This window comes from Perca flavescens, chromosome 7 (genome assembly GCF_004354835.1).
Source record: "Perca flavescens isolate YP-PL-M2 chromosome 7, PFLA_1.0, whole genome shotgun sequence".
Classification (NCBI taxonomy): Eukaryota; Metazoa; Chordata; class Actinopteri; order Perciformes; family Percidae; genus Perca; species Perca flavescens.
Genome location: NC_041337.1, coordinates 25,378,960 through 25,392,711, shown reverse-complemented (window position 1 = coordinate 25,392,711; position 13,752 = coordinate 25,378,960). Strand labels below are relative to the sequence as shown.

General features: G+C 40.3%; 1 protein-coding gene across 1 annotated transcript in view; it reads left to right on the top strand.

The window, feature by feature from the left end:
- Positions 1-13,752, top strand: part of celsr3 (cadherin, EGF LAG seven-pass G-type receptor 3) — a 114,104-nt gene that overhangs the window by 16,867 nt on the left and 83,485 nt on the right. The window contains exons 5-6 of the mRNA XM_028582617.1: positions 7,536-7,879; positions 9,817-10,105. Coding sequence (XP_028438418.1) covers positions 7,536-7,879; positions 9,817-10,105 — 633 coding nt within the window. The remainder of the gene's footprint in view (positions 1-7,535; positions 7,880-9,816; positions 10,106-13,752) is intronic.

Genomic DNA, 13,752 nt, shown 5'->3' with positions numbered 1-13,752 from the left:
AACCATTATGTTGCTGGGGCTGCTGTCTGCGTGCGTGCGTGTGTGTGTGTGTGTGTGTGTTTTTGTGTGTTGCTTTTTTACTCTGTTCTACTTTTGCACTGAGAACAATGAGTGCCCAGACCTCAGGGGTAAAAAGGCTTTAAAAAACAAACAGAGCGCAGAAATCAGCGGTCAAGCCAGCGCCTGAGTCTCTTTGCAGCTATCCATTTATTCACTTATGTACTTATTTGTATGAAGTGCCATTTTGGCTGTTCATACTTTAACTCTCTCTCTCAGTCATTATTTTCAGGTGACTGTACATCAGATGGTCCTCTGTGCACTCCGTTAACAACCTGAAACGGTTTATGGGTTTAAAAAGGGCAGTGTTTTATTTTCCTGACCTGCAGCCAACTTACACAGCTCATAAAATCAAAAATAAAACCTTTTGTATCACACAGCGCTTTTAAAATTCAACCTTCTCACATATTTTATTAGGACTTTTTCGAGGACGGTGAACACTGAGGCAGGAAAAGGCCAAACAAAGGGATGTGACAACACAGTGTGAAATGGGATTTAAAACCATGTTTGTGGATACATGGTCTGCGACCTAATGGGTTGAAGGCACCATGACGGTGTTTAGTGTGTTTCAGGGTAGCAGCATATGGCTTTTGTCCAGTCTAAATCCAATTTTACTGTTTTGGGTTTTTGCATGCTAGTTGTAATATATCTCCCCTTTCAGGCTTTTTTTCCTTTTAATCCCAACTCCTTATAGCACCAAGAGTGCATACAGTTTGAATTAGACTTTTAGTCACACCAGTGTCAATGCCATGTGTGAATGACTTAACCATTTAGGGATTTGAACCTCTAACCCCGGCAGTGTTAGCCTTTACAGACTGAGCTACACAGAGCCACAATGAATAATAAAAGAAAAATGGAGAATACATGATGAACCCATTTAAAACAAGGTTTAAATTGACACAAATGCCTATTGGTGAGATATGGTCTTTGATAAATTCATGCAAAATTTTCTCAATAGATATTCAAAGTTTTCCTCCCACAGTAACAGTGGGAGGAATTTGAATTTAAATACAGGAGATTTTTGAATGCTGTACAGAATTGAATGAATAACACGTTGCTTTTACTTTTACAGCGAGCTGCACCTCCTCTGAGGCCTCAAGTCTGATGTCTGGTGAACGACTTTATCTGCATCTGAAACATGTTTTATAGTTGATATGATAGACCGTCTTGAAACCCCAGATTTGTTCTTCAGTGTGTCCCCTTTTCCATATCACATACTAAATGTAGCCAATAGGCTACAGTTTGTACTACACACTTGTCACAGTATACTGTTAGTAAACAAGAAATGTACTTTACCATTTTGTAGTAAGAGAAAATGTTACAATAAGCGCACCAACAGACGTCAATCAAACTACATCTATAGAAGGCCACTGCCAATCAAACTTCACAATAGAAAGCTCAATGCTTTTCTAAGACTGAATACTTTTTTTTAAACTTCATCAAACTGTTGCACCAACATTTGCAGTGTGTTTTAATTTTCTCCACCTGTGTGCAGCTCCTTTCTCACTGTGGTACAAAAGGTTACAATAACAGCACATTAAAAAATCAAGCATAGGCTTTTTCAAACACTTAATTTAGCCATTTTGAAAACCTGTAAATTGGGACAAACAGCTTGTGTGCCTATCGATAGTCATGTCATGTGTAGCTGTGTAGATGACACCAAGCAGCTTCCTACATTTATTGTCTTAGATGCTTAATAATCTAACTATAAAACCACAAAGGTGTCTTTTTAAGCAGCTCCCCTTTAATTTCACAGAATCTGTGACTTCTGAGTTTTTTAGACAAAATAATGAAGCTTGTTTGGCTTAGATAGAACTTTTTCTTAACATCTTCACAAACCACCTGAGCAGTATCTCCAAACCTTTGGTTGCTGTGACTTTCTTGCTTTCACCGTCAAAGGAAAATGCCAGGACTCCTCCATGTGAACCATCCTCCTGCCCTGTATTGCAGCTTTTAAAAATGTTTCTGAGGCTGTGTTCAGCTCCAGCTGTGGGCTTCTATTGTACACTACTTTGCAGACTATTTCCGTCTGGATTTTCCAGGAGGCGAGCTCGGGATGCTCTGACATTCACGAAGCTTTGAGTGTGCTATTAGTCAGGCTACCTGGCACAGGGAGATAGCACTGAACTCCTTCAACCCTTTGAAACGCTGGGGACCGTGTACCCACAAAGCATCTTAGAGCCGCAGCACTGATCAGAGGCCAGCCTCTCTCTCATGGCGTATTGATATTCACACATCCATGGGACATCGCTGATGATTCCGGATCAGTGTGTTTATTCTTAGAGGCTTTATGCATGCCAGCCCCGAGCTCTCCTCCCTCTTTGAAGTGCGGACACATGAAGGGAAAAATGTTGGCTCGAAGCCCACAGGAGCAATGAAAGCTCGCAGAAGCATCTCTGAGTTGCTATTTACGAAATGCTTTGTTTTCCCGTGGTGCTAAAGACGCCAAAATAACCTTCCATTTGTGGGTTTTGAGTTTGGAGGTTATTAATGTTTTATTGTTTCGATGCATGTAGAGTGCCTTGAAAAAGGGCGATGCATTAGTTATGACTTCCTTGCTTATTGGGAAGTTATGGACAAGATCGCCCTTACTCACCTCTCACCAGGATTCAAAAGTAAATCACAACTGCTCCATGTCTTTCCACTGATGTGATATATTGTCTGACAAAATGATTGAAACCTGAGACTCCCATAAGCTTTGGCAGGAATTTAAAGTATAGCAGATGACTTATGTCCTTGTACACACTGGATTCTCTCTCTTTATCACGCATCAGTATTGGCCTTCATATACAGCTTAACCTTATTTCTGAATTGAATTTTCAGTTCCATATCTTATACGACGTAAAAGGCTCTGAAGTGGCCAAGTCATTAACTATCTATACTAACTATATAATAATTTCTTCAATTGATAAATCATTTGAATTATTGTCTATAAAATGCAAGGATGCATGTGTGGTTACTATTACTGTATTTATTTACCCTTGTTGATCAAAATGTTGTCTGAGGGCCAAATGAGAGACAGGTTCATGTCTGTAAATGGATCATTTTTGTAGCTGATAATGTCTGACTTTTTGTGGGATTTTATTCTTTAGGTGGATGTTTTTTAGTAACAGAGGGGAATCTGATACAAGTTCATGTATCTAGCACAATAACTTTGTGCTTTAAAGTCAAACTTGAGCTGAAGTAAGGAATCCCTGCAAACGGTTTCTAACACTCAACTGCTTTTACCGAAAGCACCTTTTCCTTATTGAGCTTCTAGAAAAACATGTGCTTTTTAACACAGCAGGAAACATTATAATTAGTTAGTGTTATACCAGATTTTAGTGAGATTCCCATGCTGTAACGACAATCCTCAGTTGTTACAAAATGTTATGTTTCTGCAGACTTATTGGTAAGACTTTTGTATTTTTAGCAGAACTAGCATATTATGTACCTGAGTAAAAGTAGACCTGCCAGGAGTGGACAGAGTTTGGTGGTTCTAATTGCTGAAATGGCCATTTAGCCAATTGGCTTCATACATGAGGGATGAGTAAAGAGCCCTGTGCTGATGCAGGTTGGCCTAATTAGACTGTAGAAAGAAAGGGAAACCAAATTAAGATATTTTACTGTGTGTGTGTGTGTGTGTGTGTGTGTGTGTGTGTGTACCAGGTTAACTGTCAGAATGTAATGGCTGCTTACCCTGAGGGCTGATAAGGTGAAGTTAAAAACTGTCAGGGAGCACTGATATTCAGGAGTACCATATTTCATGTTAGCCTGTTTATGTTTTGTTGAGTTGTCAAATATTCCTGTTTGAATGACTGTTGTCCCCTGTGGGCCACCGAAGGGGATTCTTGGGAGCCTGTGAGACTCACAGGGAAAATGTTCAGTGTGCCTGGCAGAGGAAATTGTCATATTTTTTTTCTTATCAGAAAACAGTTAAGATGACACAATCTGCAGGAGGCCAACATGGCAATTGCTCACAAAACAGTGTGTCAAACAAGGGAATAAATAACCTTGGTGCAGACGGATTGGTTAGAGGCAAAGAGGAGAAAAGCAGCACAATCTTCCAGCAATTGGAATAAAGCGTTGAGTAAGTGGTTTGAAATATCCGTTTGAAATAAAAGGTACAAATTAGGGGTACAAATTCAGTGCATACTTGCCAATAGGATTAATGTGTGTGTGTGTGTGTGTGTGTGTGTGTGTGTGTGTGTGTGTGTGTGTGTGTGTGTGTGTGTGTGTGTGTGTGTGTGTGTGAGAGAGAGAGGCCTCTTCATATTTACCATGCAGACATGAGACTGCCTATACCTAACTCTCGACAAGAAAGCAAATAAGCATATGTCCCACAATGTCTGACTAGTCCTTTAATGTTAGTCAGATTTGGGTTACTAGGGAAAGGGTCGGTGTTAGGCATGTAGATGTGATGGTTAAAGTTAGAGTCAGAGGCCAGAGATTGCTCTGTGTCCATGATGGGTATATTTTTGTATGTGTACAGAATTAGTGTGAATATGTGCATTTGTGATGGATGTGTGTGTGTGTGTGTGTGTGTGTGTGCGCGATTGGGTCCTACTCCAGCAGATTATCCCGGGTCTTTTCATAGATCCCGGTCTCATTTTAATGACAATGGAAGATCAGCGTCAATTACTGCTGCGTCTTTCCATCGTGATCCAGGGGGCTGATAATAAAGCTGGTTTTTAGCCCCAGAAGACGAGGTGACATTTAATTACTTCACCTAATACTGTATGTTATTTTAAAGTCAGACATCTGTCTGTCTGTCTGTCTTTTCATCCATCTATTTCCACAAATTATTCCATTAAAATGTTCCCTGATGATTTTCTGTGGGAGTTTTTCCTCCTCTGGCCCTTCATGCCACTCCTCCCTCTGTCTGTTCATTTATTACGAAGGGCTCTGGATGTTGTGTGTGTGTGTGTGTGTGTGTGTGTGTGTGTGTGTGTGTGTGTGTGTGTATCAGAGGTCAGTGGGGAGTGAGGCTCCTCATAATCCAGTAATCAAACCAGCTGCCACCCAACCCCCATCCCTCCACCCCTCTCTCTTTCTCTTTTCTCTACATCTCTCTCTCTATCTCTTTCTCTATTTATTCAGTTTTTCTCTCTGGCTTTTTTCATCTGTCTACATCTCGCTCGTTTTCTAGAGTCATTTTCTTGTGTCCTTCCTTCTCTAACATTTACTATATTTTGCCTCTCTTTCCTTTTATGCCTTTCTAGTTTCCTTCACTCCTTTCTTCCTTTCTGTCTGTTTGACAATTTCTGTCAAAAGCAAATAAGTTACAAATTGTAAATGATGGTAATCAACTCTACTCAACTCTAAATTAAATTAAATAAATTTACAATTTCATCAATTCAATAACCTCTCAAATTGTACTACAGTATTAGCAAAGGGAAAGAAAAGAACAAATAATCAATCAATTATTTAAACTAACTTTAACAGTAAGTTATTATTGATTGTGAGTTTCCATATTTATAGTGCTCTCTCTCTTTTTCATTAATCCCTGGTTGAAGACCCTCATTCTCTTTCCCTCCATCATCTCTTTTGCTTTTTCCAGTTTCTAGTAAACCTCCTTCACCCTCCGTCGCCTCACTGTGTCAACATCCTCCCTCTGTCTCTTTTACCCCTCACTCTCCATCCATTGCTTTCTTTCCGTTTTTATTTTTCTCATTCTCATTCATTTTTTCTTTCCACCACCTGCCATGCCCTTTTTGCATTGAGACCCCTCGTGTATTGCATTCTTACTCTTTCATTCTCTGTCTTATCGTTCACCCTGTTTCACCTTCACAGCGCCTCGGTGCCACAGCAGAAAATTGCCTCCTCACGGCGGTGTGTTGTGTGCATTTGTATTCTTTTGTAGCTTATTAGCCAACTTGTCGCACCAAATTGCTTTACGATATACAATGCAGCCCAGTACTGGACTGTGTTTGCATCCAGTGTAGATGAAACGTATCTCTGTCTGTTGTTGAAACGGTTTGTTTGTGACGGTTGTGACCTGCTGTGATGCCTACGAACTCATTTTGTAGTAGTGACGGGTTACAGAGAAAAGGAACGCTGTGTTGAATTTGAAACTGAAGCTGAATGTGCGGAGACGGGGGAGATGATGTTTTCTGCATGAGAACACTCTGTGATACCTCTCTATCTCTCTCTTTCTCTGTCTCTGTGTGGCTTGTTCAATCACATGCACAAGGCTTGAAACCCACTTCCTGGCTCACAAATAAATGTAGATTTCAGTTTTCCCTCTCTTACTGGAACATACAATTAAAGAATTGCAATATCTTTGCTAACAACGGTGATGTGGCTTTCATAAAATTACCATACCGTCTTACTGTATATCACAAATCTATCATGAAGGATGTTTAGCTGTATGTTTAGCTAAATATATAGATGCAAAACAAAAAATGCTGGCTATGTGACCAATATTGTAGTTTAAGTATGGCTAAATAAAACAAGACCATCATCATGTCCTTCATTAGCTAGCAAGGTAACCACCAAAATATTTGACATCCTCATTTGTGTGTCTGTGTATGTGTAGCAATACCCAGCAGGCAGCTCTTGGCTTACTTACATGTCTTAAATATTTTGTAAGTCTTAAAGCACTTGGTAAAGAGAGTATCTTAAACATTACTAGATGGTAAACATTGACGTTTTCAATATTGAACCAAAACCATTAAAAACACAATTTTTCCACAACTTTAAGGTCAACCTCTGTTTTAGCCTCAAACAACAAGTGGGACGCAGGAAACCCAGTGTCAAAGTCCTGTGTTTTGTACGCCCAACCATCGACACCAACCTGCTCCCTATGACGTCTGTTATAAGAATATCACACTTCCTGGAATGGAAAAAGAAAATATTGCTAGTGAAAGTAATCCAGGAGAGCACATTTGTTGCCTCTAAAACTTATATGGCAGTATACAAAAGTGTTTTGTAGTAAACAGGGTTGGTTGTGGACATGAAAAATGTGACAATTCACCTCAAAGTATAACAAATTGGGTGCCTTTTATAACCTGCTTGTCATGTAAAAATGTAAGACAACTGTTAGATACATATATGCATTAAAACAAAACTCAGATTATGGCTAGGAAACTAACACAGATTTGAGGGTAGTTGAATAAAAAAACATACTTGAAACTGGAAACTTCCTTCACAGCAGATCAATTCTTACATAATTTAAAACCTAAACTTCTCACCTTTTCGCTTTGCCTTTGTAATCCTTCCTCTCTGGCTCCCATTCATTTATTGCTGTCTCTTTACCTCTGTCGCGCTGATCTTTATCCCTTTTACCCTTTCACCCTTCTCCCTCATGCCTCCCCCTTCATCTATCTCCCTCCTACAGTTAGTTGTCTTTCCAAACCTCTCTGTCTCTATCTTTCTCTATCTCCTTCACCGTCTAACCCTTTTGTCCGTCTTCTATACACCTCATGAAGGAGCACCTATATTCTTTTACCTAACATTTTTTAACATTTTTTTTTTTTCCTCTGCTCTCTTCTCTTCAGATGGCGTCCACAGCATTTCAGCCCAGTGTGTTCTCCGCGTCCTCATCATCACAGAGAACATGCTGGGCAGCAGTGTCACTGTCCGCCTCCAGAACATGTCCCAGGAGCACTTCCTGTCACCACTGCTGGGTAACTTCCTGGAAGGCGTGTCAGCAGTGCTCTCTGTGCCTGTCGAGGATGTTTTCATCTTCAATATCCAGCCCGATCTGGATGCTGCGCCGGGCGGGATCCTGAATGTCAGCTTCTCTGCTGCGTTGCCCGGCGGACTCTTCTTCCCCTCTGAGACCCTGGAGGAACAGCTGTACCTGAACAGGCCGAGGCTGACGTCACTGACACAGATGGAGGTTAGTTACAAATACACATATAAGAATCACAAGTTTTAAATGCTTAGTGTTGGTGTATATATCTACAGACACAATGATCACATATATTTTTTCAAATGAACATTCTATGAAAAAAGTCACTCACATGCAGCAGCTGGAATTCTGATTACATGTAATAAGACATGCGAAGCAAACGTAATAAGACACATTGTGCAAACACAAATGCATCAAAAGAAGGATACTTGAGCATATTGCATGTGAACTGATAATAATACAATACAGATGCCATGTCAGTGCAGCCATATGGCTTTATCAAGCAATACGCTTATATGACCACTAAATGTTCTCATGCATGAAATAACACACACACCTGGACACAGCAGGCACATCAGTTACAAACAAGCCTATAGACCCTCTCAGAGCATCTCTGTACATGCATGAGAGAAAGAGATAGAGAAAGAGATATTTTGATAGAAAGTAGAAGTAAAACCCAAAGGAGAAAAGATTTGTGAAGGGCCGAGAGAGAGCACTGCAGTGTCAAGAGATATAGTTTAAGGCTGAACGTAAACAACTTTCTCTCAACAGGCATTGCCACACTAACACACATACACAAACTGAATATATTACCTCTTACTGTCTAAAAAGAAACAATCTTGTTAATATATCTGATCCAGTGACCTTAACACTAACCGTTCCTCTGGAAAGTAAATGGGTTTAGGCTACTACGCCTACACCAATCAGAGGAGGCGGAGCCTCTTGAGGCTCTGCAGCCTGAGAGGAGCGACTCAGGGCAAACAATACCAACTACCACCTAAGATGAGCTGTCAATATTTTTTCATCAACCAGAAGCTTCTTTCAACTGAATGATGGCGGCTTAAGTCAGTTGACAGTAAGAAGATGATATTTAGAGATATTTCAAAAGTAGAAAACAAAACAAAAAAACTGAGTTAGGATATCAGTGAAGGAGATTTTGAGAGGGACATGACTCCGTTTGTCAGCGAGGTTAGCGCTACTGCAGTGATTTATCATTAGCATGATACCACGTAATGTTAGATAGCATAACTAAGGTGCTAACATGATAACGCTAGCATGCTAGGATGCAAAACATTCGCATGTCAACATTCTAGCTAGCTAGCTAGCCGTTAAACTAATTGCAGTTTTCTTCGGTATCCGCAGTCTATCAGAGTTTCTCTCTAAAGAGGTTTAACATTGCTATCCATGTTATAAGCTAAATAGTAACTGTTAAATAGTTAACGTCCAAAGTCAAACTTTGAACACCTCATCAAAAAGAAGACCAATTAGTCAGGTGCACAGGTGTAATCAACACAATTAATTAAGGCTACAATCAAGTTAGGTGCTCCAATTTCAGGGCCCTGGTATTGCTTAGCCTTAACTTATGCTTTCTCTCAGGCATGTAAGAACATTTTCGCAATTATTGAATGGACATACAATTTAAAAGGTATATACAAGTTACTTTTCAGATTAAGCCTTAAAAAGTAATACTTTTCTGAAATAAAAATGCATTGTTATGGATTGAACTGCCTTATTTTATAGAAAGGAGTTAAAACTACATCCACTTAACCAGCTACCACACTAAAATGATGCATATTTTAATTATTGTTTTCACTTCTGCCATATGTTCATGATGTTGTAAGTGTTAGATGGTGATGTACTAAAACAAAAAAGCAATAAAAATGTTTTAGAAAAAAGAAAAGAAAAAAAATTATGCATATTGGTATTAAAAAAGGTTATTCATGATAATCACTCATATGAGCCATTTTTTTTGCAAAAGAAATACAACATTAACGTTAGTAGCACTTGTGCTTTTACTACTTTTATAAGTCAGAACAGATCTAAATTGGGACACCATCTGCAAAACTTACAACAGTAAACTACTGTTTACATGTTAACACAGCAATAACATTCTTCACAATGACTTTCCTCTCCCATGACTCCAGGTTCTTCCGTTCGACGACAATGTGTGTCTGCGTGAGCCATGCCAAAACTACATGAAGTGTATCTCAGTGCTGCGCTTCAACAGCTCTGCCCCCTTCATCTCCTCGCCCTCCATCTTGTTCCGGCCCATCCACCCCATCGCAGGCCTACGCTGCCGCTGCCCGGTTGGCTTCACGGGTGATTACTGCGAGACGGAGATCAACCTGTGTTACTCCAACCCCTGCCTGAACGGAGGGGTTTGCGCCCGCAGAGAAGGAGGGTACACCTGCATCTGCCGTGAAGATTATACTGGTGAGTAGTGTGCTGTAGTGCAGGAGTGTGCATGTATTTGTGCTGCTGTGGCAAAGGGGTTCTTTCTGGGTAAAAGGGCTTGAATTAAATGTGTGTGTTTATTTTCATTCATACAAAGATACACAAGTAAGAGTTGAAGTGTGTTTGTTTGTGGTAGTGATGACGGTATACCAGGGGTGTAATGGTACACAGTTCCTACCCTGGTTTTGGAATCACGTGAGCAACGTGTCTGAAAGTTGGAAGTCTTCTGGTAGCTGTGCCAAGACAAATCTCAATCATTCCCAATCTTGCAGAGAAGGAGAGCGTAGGTGTATGTAAGGAGATAACATGGGCACAGGCTAATTATTGCTAAACTAAAATGCTTCTGAAATTTGGTTCCGCATTACGTGAATCAATCTACATACCGTGTATTCTGTGTGCAGCTGCATGCACCTGACCGGGACACCCGTACTGTGACGGTTCGGCAAGAATACAAAAACCGTTACAGCCCTATGGTATACACATGTTGATTATAAATTGTACTAGTATATTCATTTACGTTTGTTTCAAGAAAGTTAAGAATAAACCCAATAATTAATTCATGTGTCTTTTACGCAAGACTGAAGAGTCAAATTTGATAAAGAATTTGTCACGTTCTGAACGCCCAATGAATTGTAAATGCCTTGATCACTCTAATTTGCCACCTCTAAGTTGCTGTCTACATGTTATTGCTTTAACTGATTGACCTTTCCAGTGCACCTGCTATTATTAAACAGGAGTTAAGAGTCCAATTAGCACGTGAGAGCTTGCCAATCAACAGGTCATTCAGTAGAAACATTTACATCTTTAGTAGAATACTTTTAAACACTTAATAGTTATCTGCTGCTGCAGGTTAAAATGTCGGCTCATGACATAGAGGAACCAAGCTGAGCAATGTTGCTTTTACAGGAACTAGGTAGAACATAACACCTGCTTAAGAGCATAAATAATAATACTATCATGAATTATGAAAACAGACATATGTATTTTATAATTTTGTATTTACATTGCAATGCTTGAATTTGAAACAAAAATGCTAAACTATAGGCAATAAAACAGTGTTTTATTCATTCACCTCTATGTCACTGATTTAATTAATAGGATAGGAGTGTTGTGTGTGTGTGTGTGTGTGTGTGTGTGTGTGTGTGTGTGTGTGTGTGTGTGTGTGTGTGTGTGTGTGTGTGTGTGTGTGTGTTGTGTCTTGGTGTAGCCTCAACTCCAGCCTGGTAAACTAAAACTGACTGACTGTGTGTCTTTGTTCATGTCCCATATTGTCTTCCTTTTTGATCCACTCTGTTTTTACTCTGTTGTCATGTTGAGCTGAACAACATGAAAACACATACTCTGCCTCCTTGGAGAGCTTCCTCCTCCTTCGCTCTCTACCTGTTATAGTCTTTTACACGTACACAAACACACACACACACACACACACACACACACACACACATGCACACACAGGCAGACAGACACTATAAACCCCTCACTCTTTTTTTACTGTCATCAAACTAATTTGTTCCCTCTCTCTCTCTCTCTCTCACACACACACACACTTCATTCTTTCTTACCTTTCCCAATTCTCTAGACTAATTTCCTCTCTCTCTTTCACTCCCTCTCTGCCTCCCTGTTTTTTCTGCCCCTTCATACTGCTGAATTGCTTCAGTCTTCGAGCCATTGAGTAGGTCGTAGGAGAGGATAGATGCTATGAATGTCAGTGTGTGTGTCTGGGGGATGTTTCACATTGCCTTTTATTTCGAATCAAAAGAGAGCTGGGGGAGTGAAGCAATACTTTTCTTTCATGAGAGAGACGGAGTGTTTTCCAAACTCCCACTGAGCCAGACAGAGAGAGATTTAGAGAGAGAGGAAATAAGCAAAGGAGAAATGGAGGTAGAAAGGGACAGAGAGCGAGTGGGAGGGAGAGACAAAGACAGAGAATAAAGTATGATGGAATGAGAGATGGAGGGAGTCAGGACAGTTTCAGAATTGAATGAGAGGGAATGACATTTCCGGTCATTGATCCAAAACGGTGGTCCTAGATTGCACATCGCACATCCACCAGACTCAGAATACATTGGCTGCTGAACGTTATTGAAGTTCCTCTTTTTAGGTGAAAAACAAAAGCAAAAAACTGTGCTATGGCTAAAACTTTGACCTATGGACGGTGACAGAGAAAACAGAAAGGATAAAAGATTGGAAAAAATTTGATCATTCATAATAGGAGAGGGGACAAAGAAAAAAACGTTTAAAGATAAGAGAGCGGGAGAGTGCAAACAGCAGAGCATGAGAGATGAAGGAAAGGACGGAGAAGAGGCGGGTATGACAGCGATATGAAAGACGAGGGAGACGGATGAATTCAGAGAGAATAACATGGAAGGAGGGCTGCAGGGGGAAAATGGGGTGAGAGACATCTGGGAGAAATAAGAGAGAGGGATGGAAGATAATAGTTGAGGGATAGAGGAAGGGAAATCAGATGGGGTTCTGGGTAGTTGGTGTTGTGCTTTTCCTGCGTAGGCGTTGGGTGTCTTGTCAAGCCCAGGGCAAGTGGGAGGAAGAGGAGGAGGACGAGTAAACAGGGATGAATTGATTCTGCAACACACAAAACTCTCCAGACATCTCCCAACCAGGTTTGCTCTCTAGCTCATTGTTTTTTTTTTCACCATCCAACCGGCCTTCATCCATCCCCTCATACGCTGTTTGTGGCTTTGAATTGCTTTTCCCTGAAACTCTAAGGGAGTTTCTCTCACAGGAAGGAGCTAAGCCCAGGGTTTTGACCGGTATTGGACACTTTCCACTCATTGAGGAATATTTTTGATGCTAGAACAGTAGCTTTCAATAGACCTGTGTCAGGCGTGATTTGTGAACAATTGTTTTGGTGTTTCTTTGGGCTACTCAAGTGACATGGTTTCATCACCTTAAATCATAAAATGACTGAGAAGTACATTCAATCCCTTCTCTGACTGAGAGTAACGTTGCGCCCTGTTGGCTCAGATTAATATTTGTTGGTTAGCTGGTAATCTTTTCTTGAAGGAAGTGCCTAATCAAAGCAATAGAGTAAAAACCCCGCTTCGGAGCAAAGTTAACACTACCTTTATGGTGCCAATCCCAGAGATTATAGTATATAATATATAATACATGTGTGTAATAGTGTTAAGAAAATAGTGTGAAACACAGTGTCAGCAGAGGTCATGTACTGTTCTGTACTGATTACTCAGCTTTAGTACTGTATGTTAACCCTGTTGTGTTCCATTCCAGGGTTAAAGTAAAAATGTTTTTAGTTTACTGATGTGTTACAGGACTTCTGAAGTCCTCAAATCAATGAATTGAATTCAGTGAATCCTTGACTTTGAGACAGATTGACCAGTACTGCTTTAATCTGCTCACAGGCATTTTCACTTGTCATAGCAGGAAAAGCTCAGGTGTTACTAATAACATTAGCAATGGCTCCATTCTATTTGTGTTCTTTACTACAACCCTGACACCCATACAGCTAATTGTAAGTCCGGGACTACGTTTACAAGCTGTCAATTTTCGGGTTATGGTCGGGTTAAGGTCACTATTTGGGTTTCTGACATTCGGAATAACCCGTTTACATGCGTGAGCAGAGAGAGTTACTCCTGTATACATGGAATTTG